The 11,434-nt window shown below is 40.0% G+C and overlaps 1 protein-coding gene across 1 annotated transcript; it reads right to left on the bottom strand.

The window, feature by feature from the left end:
* Positions 1-1,773: 1,773 nt before the first annotated feature.
* Positions 1,774-11,210, bottom strand: RBM43 (RNA binding motif protein 43). Its single transcript, XM_068968460.1, has 4 exons — positions 11,154-11,210; positions 4,878-5,085; positions 3,738-3,826; positions 1,774-2,984 (listed from the first exon to the last, which is right to left on the bottom strand). Exons 1-4 carry the CDS (start codon positions 11,208-11,210, stop codon positions 2,253-2,255), a joined length of 1,086 nt encoding a protein of 361 aa, XP_068824561.1. The 3' UTR covers positions 1,774-2,252.
* Between the last annotated feature and the right edge of the window lie 224 nt (positions 11,211-11,434).

Here is an 11,434-nt window from a genome sequence, read left to right as displayed (position 1 = left end):
GTGAACAGACTCTTCCAGTACCCTAGAGGATGGATTTCTAGCAAGATCCCCTGGCACAAACCCTCCAGCGAAGTCTGCATTTCAGTTCTGGGGTGCATGGTGGATGGGAGGAGGTTCTTCATCGGGTGCTCTATCTAAACTCCTTATATCTGCTATTTCTATATCTGGTAGAGTTTTCTCTATTTCTTATGAGCCAATCCCTCATTATCCCAATTCCCTGTCATTGCTAACAATCCTTTATCTTAAACTGCCTGCAAATTACTGTGCGCCTCCTCTCTCCTGATCGGACCTAGACTGAGACAATACCCCCAGAAGCAAAATGAAAATCAAACATCTTTTTAAAGATACCTTCAGTTCAGTTCAGTTCAGTTGCTCAGTCGTGTCCAACTCTTTGCAACCCCATGAATCGCAGCACGCCAGGCCTCCCTGTCCATCACCAACTCCCAGAGTTCACTCAGACACCTCCATTGAGTCTGTGATGCCATCCAGCCATCTCATCCTCTGTCGTCCCCTTTCCTCCTGCCCCCAATCCCTCCCAGCATCAGAGTCTTTTCCAATGAGTCAACTCTGAGCATGAGGTGGCCAAAGTACTGGAGTTTCAGCTTTAGCATCATTCCTTCCAAAGAAATCCCAGGGCTGATCTCCTTTGTACTTAATATAAACAGAAGTTTCCCATGACAAAAAGTTTAGCCGTACAGAAATGAAATAAGACATTTAAAGAAATGGAGATAATTTACATAGTTGGGATTTAGGTAGCTAAGAAAAAGGAAAGCACATAGACTTGTCTTAAGCTTTTCTACTGCTACAAACAGTGCAAAGCATCATAATCATGTTTGTTTATGTTGAGATGAGCAAGATGTATGGTTTATAATCCTGGGAGGGTCTCTGCAGTGCCCCAGATACTGAAAACTGGCTTAATGCTAAATTAAATGCAGGACAATCACAGACAACCCAATGACTTCCAAGTTTTACTTCCCTTCTTCAGTAAAAAATTTTCAAATCCTTCTGTCATCTTTAAGGAAACATATCTCAAGTGTTTAAGTAGCATTCAGAAGACTATGAAAGGGAAAAGAAAAGTTCACTAACCAAGGGCATGGGCAAGTTACATCAGCACTGGGCACCAGTGTCCTCATCTGAGAAAGGGAGATAAAGACAGTGCCTACCTCACAGGGTTCCTGTCAGGACTGAATGAGTAAAGATACGCAATGCACTTAAACTTATGCCTAGCAAGTCAGTGTATGCTATTATTCCCATCATCCATGATCCTATTGCTGAAATGCTATTACTTTTACAACTATACAATAGACACTACATAATTTCAACAAGAGAATCAACATTTTATATAAGCAGTTAGGCTAAGTAAGTGGCAGGAAAAGTGTCCTGTATGTCCAGTAGCCTTATACCAATATGGGATTTAGTCAAGTAGTGACTACCTGCATCAGAAATATTTACCATCTAAGTAGATTCTCAGGCAAGTTTTGCTAACATTTTAATTCTATTAATAGTAAACATGAACTTTATAAATGTTAAGCCTATATAACTTTATAAATGTATAAATATTGTCTATGGCATAATAATAATCATTCAAACTTCTTATATATTAGAATGAAAGCTCTTTTTTAAATTTATTTATTTTTAATTGAAGGATAATTGCTTTACAATATTGTGTTGGTTTCTGCCATACATCAACATGAATCAGCCATGGGTATATACATGCCCCCTCCCTCTTGAACCTCCCTCCCACTTCCCACCCCTCGAGGTTGTCACAGAGAGCCAGTTTGAGTTCACTGAAGGCTATTTTTTTTCCTAAGAATTTGGGGTTGCAGAAAAAGTGAGGTTTCCTCAAAGTTTAGTGAGTTTTTTAAGTTTTTTACCTTAGATATTATCTTTGGGTTTAACTCTTACTGATGGACAGCTACGTAACTTCAGACAAGGGTTTTTACCTTCTCAAATCCTAGTCTCTTCTCCTGTAGCATAAGAATGGCAATGCCTATGATGAAAGATGGTCACAAGAATTAAATGAGATAGGGAGTTCCCTGGCAGTCCAGTGGTTAGGACTTGGAGCTTCCAATGCAGGGGGCCCAGGTTTGATCCCTAGTTGGGGAACTAAGAACCCATAAGCTGTGTGATATAGCCAAAAAAAAAATTAAATAAGATAATGTGTGTAAAGCTGGCATCATGCATGACATCACCACTGCTCAGTAAGGGAAGGAATCAATCAGCCCTTCTTGTTACTACTGCTGAGGACTTTATTACCTAACTTTTTGCCTTATTAATTCCATGACCTCTTTTTTAAACAAGTATGTGTCAGAAGGAGGCCCTATAACATCAATGTGTGTCTTATAGAAATTAACCAGAACATGAAGGTAACTCAAACTTAGCTGCTTGCATGCCAGCTTAATATTTTCTTTCTCTCTATCTTCCTTTCCTTCTAAAAGAAGTGTCTCCTTTCTAAGCTCAAAGTGAAGAGCATGTGAATATTTCTCAATGAACTCTTTTACCTGTTTTTCATTGTCTGACTGAGAACTACCTTGAGCATTCTTTATACAAAGTGTGGTAATTTCACCATCCACTGTCTCTTGACATAGAACATGCAATGTTCTCAGTGTGCTTTCATAAAAGTCTGTCTTCTTTTTCAGGTAAAGGAAAGTATCTGTGTCAAGAACAAGACTTTCTCCTCTTTTCGTAGTCTCAGGTGTCAACCACCTGGGGGGCTTTAAAGAGTAACTACTTTTCCGTGTACTTCCCCTGGGGCTCTGTCTATTCCTATTTTTTTCTGAAAGAAAACTTGCTTTTAATAGCAAAGATTCTTTGAGCTTCTTGATAGCCAGAAATGTTCCTTGAACAGAGATTCTTCCATTGGCTTCCAAAGGACTTAAGCATAACGTTGGGATTTCCATTTTCAGGTCCATTACCAGACTTTCTAGACGGATTTGACTCCGAAAAACAGAAAGATCAAGGACAGCCTTTACCGAGCTGAAGACCTAAAATTAAACAGAAAAGTTAAAACAGCACCACCTAGGGGAAAGACTGCATAAATACATTCTTGTTTTGCCACTTTCGGTCTGCCCAGCAGCAGCCCTAAGGAGTCCTCCAAGGGGCCCCACAACCTATCAAGGCCACAGTGTTCCTTTTGAGGTTCACAGTTCCTCACTGGATTCTCCCAAATAGAGTTGATTAAATATTATTTGGAGGCAGAATGCTTTTTTGAATCAAAGTTTTAAGCAGAACGCATAGATAAACTGTTGCAGGGGTGTTCTGTGGATAGGGGTCCCTGGAGAGAGCCCTCCCTCCTCATGAGAAGGTCACTGGATGGCTGCAGAGAACCCTACCTTTGTTACAGAATAGTTTTAAATCAATGCTTTGAATTTTACTTTTTCCTCTTACTTCCTCCTTACCTGTGTCTTCAAAGCTCCTTTTTAATGTTCATCCAAATTGGTTTTTACCCCACAAAATAAGTCTTTAGATAGATGCCAGACATCATCCATGACAGTATAAGAGCTCATTGTCACTTTAAAAGTATCAAGAGCATCATAGAAAAACAGGAAAATAGAACAAGCAATAACCAAAAAACTCTCAAGACACAGGTTTGGCTTTTAACATTGACCCAGGTTAAGGACCTTGCACTTTCTTTCTAGAAGTCATGGGGTGAGGGTGCTTTGTGCCTCCCGTGTAGGAGACACTTGGCAGAAAACATGGGATCTAGACAATCAACATGCCTTCAGCATCACACCTACCTTTTCACTGAAGTGGGAGACTATGAGTTGAGCAAATCCAACCATGCCTTCTATACAGTGTTTCTTTTTCCTGACGACATTCTCTGCAACTAAGTGGAAGGGGGGCCTTCAGAAAGTTTTGTGGCATAATACAGTAATAATTATTTTAATTAATAGTAATAGAGATGTTCAGTTCTTTTAAAACACCTTTTCTGTTTTTCCTCTAAATTCAGCATTTAAATCCTTTTTCCTTCTAGTTTAACATATTAAAATTTAAACATATATATATATGACATGTTTGTTATGTATGTTACATATGTAACTAACACCTAAAAGTAAATCCCCCACCACTCTGTTAATTACGGTCATGAGGAGACTTCACCTTTCTGAATCCAGGATATCACACTGTTCTGGCTGGTCTTCCTCCTATTCACTGGCTGACCTGCTCAGTCTCCTTCACCAATTCTCCTTCCCTCCCACTTCTCTCAAGGCATCGGCATGCACCATCCACGAGGCTAGAGGGGTGAACAGCTCCACACACCCAACTTTCTCACCTATGTCAGGTGTAAGCCAGGGAGAGACTGGCTCAATGTGACCTCAGACCCAAGCCATATTTCCCCAGTCCAACTTTGCCATTAATAAAACAGTACTTGTTTATGAAGTTATGGATAGCTTTTGTGGGGCTTTTTTCTGTATTTTACAAGTTTTCTACAATAAAATGTATCACCTTTATCTCATGATATAGATGGATATAAAATACAGAAAACAAGAAGAAGTCTTTAAGACTTTTTTGGTTACTGACAACTCTATCATAAGGCACTTTCACATATATTCTTCCTAACGCACTATAGTGCCACTTTTATATTCAAGAATAGAATTATTGTTTTATAAATTTAAACTTTACAAATCCCATGAATTATTTTGTTGTTGTTTTTGTTGCTGCCACTGTTTAGTCACTAAGTTGTGTCCTTCTCTTTGTGACTCCATGAACTGCAGCACACCAGGCTTCCCTGTCCTTTACTATCTCAGAGTTTGCTCAAATTCATGTCCATCAAGTTGGTGATGCTATCCAACCATCTCATGAATTATTCTACTGCAGTTCAATTTTTAATTTCATTCCAGAAGTATTTCTAAGGTTATAAACATTTGATTTGGAAATACCTGTTTTTTCTTTGAATGTTACATATGCAACCCCCTTCGTTCTTGTTGGATATATCACATCTTCAACAACGCCACCCCCACTGTCAGTATCTTCAAAGTGAATCTTCACTACTGTGGTCAGTAACTGGTCATCAAGATCAGTTGGAAGACCAGCAACTACAACTGTTTTTTCAGAAGCTTTGGATTCCTTAACATTCAAAACTGATGCCTGTGAAAGAAACAATACGACACTTTTTAAGTATATGATTCTACTTAATATAGGCAATATTACACACCAGTGGGAAAGGCTATTTTATTTAATAGTCTTTATTCAATAAAGGCCCTCTGGGACTGATCAGATACCTGAAGAGAAAAATAAGGAAAGGAGCCTGGCCTCACAACATATACCATCATAAATGCTATATAAATTTGAGAGTTAAAATGGAAAATGTAAAGCCTTTTTTTTAAGAAATGGAAAACACTGCTTAATATTTGTCAGATGTTAGAAAGACCTAAAAATAATTGTAATCACAAAGGAAAAAATTAAGAGAGAGTTTTCTAAATCAAATTTTTTTTTAAGTCAAGCTAATCACAAAATGTGGTAGTTTGGAGTTGACTGTCTTCTTGAATGTAGAGTTGAAAGTACATAAGACAATAAGAAATACATTCTCTTTTTGGTCAAAACTAGGGAAAAGTCACCATAAAAAAATAAATGAAACCCTACCAATAATATTGGTACTGCAGTGGAGTAAACCCTAACTTTCAGCACACATCTAGATACAACCCAACCACTGAGCACATGCTATTGCAGACCATGGAACCCTGGACACAGGATCAGCTGCAAGCAGATCCTTTCGAGTTCACTCTCGGTTCAGTTCAGTTCAGTCGCTCAGTCGTGTCCGACTCTTTGTGACCCCATGAACTGCAGCACGCCAGGCCTCCCTGTCCATCACCAACTCCCAGAGGTTACCCAAACTCATGTCCATTGAGTCGATGATGCCATCCAACCATCTCATCCTCTGTCATCCCCTTCTCCTCCTGCCTTCAAACTTTCCCAGCATCAGGGTCTTTTCTAGTGAGTCAGTTCTTCGCATCAGGTGGCCAAAGTATTGGAGTTTCAGCTTCAACATCAGTCATTCCAATGAACACCCAGGACTGATCTCCTTTAGGATGGACTGGATGGATCTCCTTGCAGTCCAAGGGACTCTCAAGAGTCTTCTCCAACACCACAGTTCAAAAGCATCAATTCTTTGGTGCTCAGCTTTCCTTACAGTCCAACTCTCACGTCCATACATGACCACTGGAAAAACCATAGCCTTGACTAGATGGACCTTTGTTGACAAAGTAATGTCTCTGCTTTTTAATATGCTGTCTAGGTTGGTCATAACTTTCCTCCAAAGAGTAAGCGTCTTTTAATTTCATGGCTGAAATCACCATCTGCAGTGATTTTGGAGCCCAGAAAAATAAAGTCAGCTACTGTTTCCACTGTTTCCCCATCTATTTGCCAGGAAGTGATGGGAGCGGATGCCATGATCTTCGTTTTCTGAATGTTGAGCTTTAAGCCAACTTTTTCAATCTCCTCTTTCACTTTCATCAGAGACTCTTTAGTTCTTCTTCATTTTCTGCCCTAAGGGTGGTGTCATCTGCATATCTGAGGTTATTGATATTTCTCCCGGCAGTGTTGATTCCAGCTTGTGGTTTTTCCAGCCCAGCGTTTCTCATGATGTACTCTGCATAGAAGTTAAATAAGCAGGGTGACAATATACAGCCTTGACGTACTCCTTTTCCTATTTGGAACCAGTCAGTTTTTCCATGTCCAGTTCTAACTGTTGCTTCCTGACCTATACAGGTTTCTCAAGAGGCAGGTCAGGTGGTCTGGTATTCCCATCTCTTTCAGAATTTTCCACATTTTATTGTTATCCACACAGTCAAAGGTGTTGGCATAGTCAATAAAGCAGAAATCGATTTTTTTTTTTTTGGAACTCTCTTGCTTTTTCAATAATCCAACAGATGTTGGCAATTTGATCTCTGGTTCCTCTGCCTTTTCTAAAACCAGCTTGAACATCTGGAAGTCCACAGTTCATGTATTGCTGAAGCCTGGCTTGGAGAATTTTGAGCATTACTTTACTAGCATGTGAGATGAGTGCCATTGTGCGGTAGTTTGAGCATTCTTTGGCATTTCCTTTCTTTGGGATTGGAATGAAAACTGACCTTTTCCAGTCCTGTGGCTACTGCTGAGTTCTCCAAATTTGCTGGCATATTGAGTGCAGCACTTTCACAGCATCATCTTTTAGGATTTGAAATAGCTCAACTGGAATTCCATCACCTCCACTAGCTTTATTTGTAGTGATGCTTCCCAAGGCCCACTTGAGTTCACATTCCAGGATATCTGGCTGTAGGTGAGTGATCACACCATCGTGATTGTCTGGGTCATGAAGATCTTTTTTGTACAGTTCTTCTATGTGTTCTTGCCACCTCTTTTTAGTATCTTCTGCTTCTGTTAGGTACATAGCATTTCTGTCCTTTATTGAGCCCATCTTTGCATGAAATGTTCCCCAGGTATCTCTAATTTCCTTGAAGAGATCTCTAGTCTTTCCCATTCTATTGTTTTCCTCTATTTCTTCATCACTGAGGAAGGCTTTCTTATCTCTCCTTGCTATTCTTTGGAACTCTGCATTCAAATGGGTATATCTTTCCTTTTCTCCTTTGCTTTTTCGCTTCTATTCTTTTCACAGCTATTTGTAAGGCCTCCTCAAACAGCTATTTTGCCTTTTTGCATTTCTTTTTCTTAGGGATGGTCTTGATCCCTGTCTCCTGTACAATGTCACAAACCTCCATCCACAGTTCATCAGGCCCTCTGTCTATCAGATCTAGTCCCTTAAATCTATTTCTCACTTCCACTGTATAATCATAAGGGATTATGATTATAATACACTCTCTCTTAACTTCTTATATTAATGTTTTAATTTGTTCCCCAGCTCATTTAGGGAACTGGACCTATAAACTTCTCCCAGTGCTTGTATAGGTAGTCCAGCCTGATTGCACCAGAACGCGGATATAATCTATTCCTAAATTATCCCCAAGGAGGACAGGATGTCTCATGGGTCCAAGTCATGGTTGATCAATCACAAAGATGTCTTGGTTTTCAGTTCAGAGGACTCTGTATACTCAGAGTCAGACTTTATTGTCGATAGGCAAACTGCTTCTGACCTCCCAGATAAGGAAAACAGTCTAAGCATACATACAATGTCCTATCCCAAAAGTACATTAAAATGAAAATGAAAATAGAATTAAAAAGAGAATAAATCCAGTTAAGGGGAGCAATCAGCAGCACAGGAGAGATTCAAATTTCTTGAAGACTGGAAAGACATAAAAGTATGTGGAAGGATATGACAGGGGAAACCCAGAGTAAAGAATGGGGGCTGCAATGGAAAGGGGACAACCTTCTTGGCAGAACGTCAGAAATTTAAAAAGGGACCAAAACCAAAATGATTAGTTGAAAAGCTAGCAGCAAGGCAAAACTAAATGAACATTCTAGGGAGAATCTGACCTGCTAGTATGGGTGCTGGCACCCCAGAGCAAACACCCCTCCCCCACTTTCTGGTATTTGAAAAAGCCCAAGCCTAATTCTAACATGTATACTATCATGTAAGAATTGAATCGCCAGTCTATGTCTGACGCAGGATACAGCATGCTTGGGGCTGGTGCATGGGGATGACCCACAGAGATGTTATGGGGAGGGAGGTGGGAGGGGGGGTTCATGTTTGGGAACGCATGTAAGAATTAAAGATTTTAAAATTTAAAAAAAATAAAGAAAGAAAGAAAGAAAGAAAAAGCCCAAGCCTAAAGATCATCAGAAAATTAAAGCATGGCATGTTTGGAATAAATTACAGACTACAAATAAAGACTCTATTTGACACAGCTGCTAGGAATATTTTTTTGTAACTGGAAAAAGGAAAAACACACATGATATTGGACCAAAAGGAGAAAAAGTAATACAGGATCTATTAGTCCCTGCTGTAAGCAATACTTACTGTTTGCATAATGACATGAATACTCTCATAAACTTTTAGATGAATTCTGTAAAAATCTTCAAAGTTACCAAAGACTTAAAGATGATTACAGAATAATATGGAATCATTCAACCCTAAAGGCAAAACTAACAGAAGTTGAGAAAAAAAGAAAAATCTAACTTATATTACAGAAAATCATGTAAATACTATCAAGATCTTAAGTGTTTTATGAAAGAAACAAAAATAGTTCATAAGAGAATTTAAAATACTATTAAAACTTCCAAACTTGGAAGAAGGGAAAAGCCAGAGTTCACTTCAGTGAAATTGTCATTTATCACAACAGGAATTCATCACAACAGGATCTCTTAGTATCTCCTTTGACATTTCAGCCGGTAGTTATTAAAATAGGGTGGCAAAAATGTACCTGCCTTTCTTAGAATACATAATATCTTGTCAATCAGTTGATCAATTAACTAATACAGTATTAACTAAGCATGTGCTCTATCCCCGGCAATATGTTGGGTACCAAAGATGACGCACGCAAGATATAAAACACCCCTTACCCTGAAATTGTTCCACCATAAAAATTTACTGAACATTTATTATGTGTGGGGCACCTGGACAGGCTTTAGGATTACCAAAACACACACAAAGGGGACCTCCCTTATGGGCGAGGAGGAGGCAGACACATATATAAATCATTTTAGCAGTGCCTGGTAGACACGAAAAGAGGAAGGTCTTCTTTACAAGAACAGACCAACAACCGAAAATGTGAAAAGGATACAAGACCATTCACAAGAAAATGCTAAAACACACAATAGAAGCCATTCAGAATTAGGAAGCAAGATTAATGCTGGCTAAAGCAGTCAAAGAAGGCTTCATGAAAGAGAGACCTTGATGGCTGAGGTCAAATTTTAATTAGTGGTCAAATTTAATTAAAAATGCAAACAGAGTTCACAGCAAAACAAAGGGACAGAGCAGTGGAGGATGCAAATAGCTTCTGTTGAGACAAAGAAAGCAAAGGTCCTTCGTGTCTCCTGAAAGGGAAGTTCATAATTGACTCTGTTATGTTAGGTACTTTCAATGGAGCAAAACAGTTTCTTAAAATATTTGGGACAACTAGATTGCAGAGGAGACAGGAAAAATATAAAAATGTGTTCCTGCATCCCAGCCCCAAGTGTAAGATGTAATTATCTCAAAATAGTTCTAGAAGAAGAAAAAAAAATGACAGACTACTCAGACATTCAGGGAATCTTGTTTCATACAAGATTTGTCTTGACTTACTATGCATCTGGCTCTAACAGTCCGTGGTTAAAGTGGCTAATGAATAAGCATCCTTTTTGTCCTTCATCAATATCAAAGAAAACCTTTCAATCAATTTAAATTCAGAGAATCTTACTTCTTCGACACTACCTTCAGCAATACTAGTGTCATATTTCTTTATTCAAATGTCTAAAATTTATCTTTGAAATCAACAGACCGCTGTTCATCTCTTCCATCCACCATTAAGAAGAAAAAGAGAGGTCTTGGAGATAGCCCTTTCAACAGTTGTCACATGGAGATACAATTTTTTTGAAATAAGAGCAACATTCTGACCAGGAGCTATCAAGGTGATGGCATTTTCCCTGTATCAGTGATAACGTTTTAAGAGACTTTTGACCATCCTATCAGAACGCAAAAAGATATAAAGAAAAACTGAATTTATTTTTGTAAGGAAAGCACTGCTGCTGCTGCTGCTGCTGCTGCTAAGTTGCTTCAGTTGTGTCCGACTCTGTGCGACCCCAGAGATGGCAGCCCACTAGGCTCCCCCATCCCTTCGTTTACCTACATTCCTTTTCTTAAAATTGGTTTCATTCACGTTGCCTTTACCGCCCTCTGTAAACAAAATCACACTTGAAACTCACAACTGCTTTGGCGTTTCTCACCTGAAATGAAAGGCCCCTGCCACTGTTTTCAGGCGCTTGATGGAAAAAAGGAGCCTGCCTGCTTAGTTGCTCTGTCTTGTCCCGCTCTGTGGGAACCCCCTGGACTGTAGACCTCCAGGCTCCTCTCTGTCTATGGGATTTCCCAGGCGAGAATACTGGAGTGAGTTGCCATGTCCTCCTCCAAGGGATTTTCCCCACCCGATGGAAAGAACACGGAAGTCTAAATCTTAAATTTGCTAACAATTCTTGCGAGGCATCAAAGATGGTGACAACACAAAGCCCTTTGTGTCTAGAGAAAGAACTAAGGCCACAAGAGAAAAGAATTCCCGCTAAGACACCACGCTGCTTTCCCAACTTGCGTCCTTGGCTCCAACTCTTCGGGCTGGCCCTTTAACAAAGGAAACGGTGGCCTCCATTTCTGGGCAATTCTCTGCGCTCCTGTTCCCCAAAGCGTGGGAGGACAACAGCCCTAACACTGCCACTCCCCGACCAAACGGCTGTGTCCGGGAGAGCCGGGCACTCGGTGCGGGAGGCGGCCGCGGCGATGCGCGCCTTCGGAGCTGGCCGCACAGCCGCGGTCAATTTCAGGAGCGCGCCCAACTGCCACCCCGGCAGGTGCGGAAAGGCTGGGCTGGGTTTG

The sequence above is a fragment of the Capricornis sumatraensis genome, chromosome 3 (assembly GCF_032405125.1).
Source record: "Capricornis sumatraensis isolate serow.1 chromosome 3, serow.2, whole genome shotgun sequence".
NCBI lineage: Eukaryota > Metazoa > Chordata > Mammalia > Artiodactyla > Bovidae > Capricornis > Capricornis sumatraensis.
The sequence above is the reverse complement of the archived record's forward strand: the minus strand, read 5'-3'. Positions and strand labels throughout refer to the sequence as shown.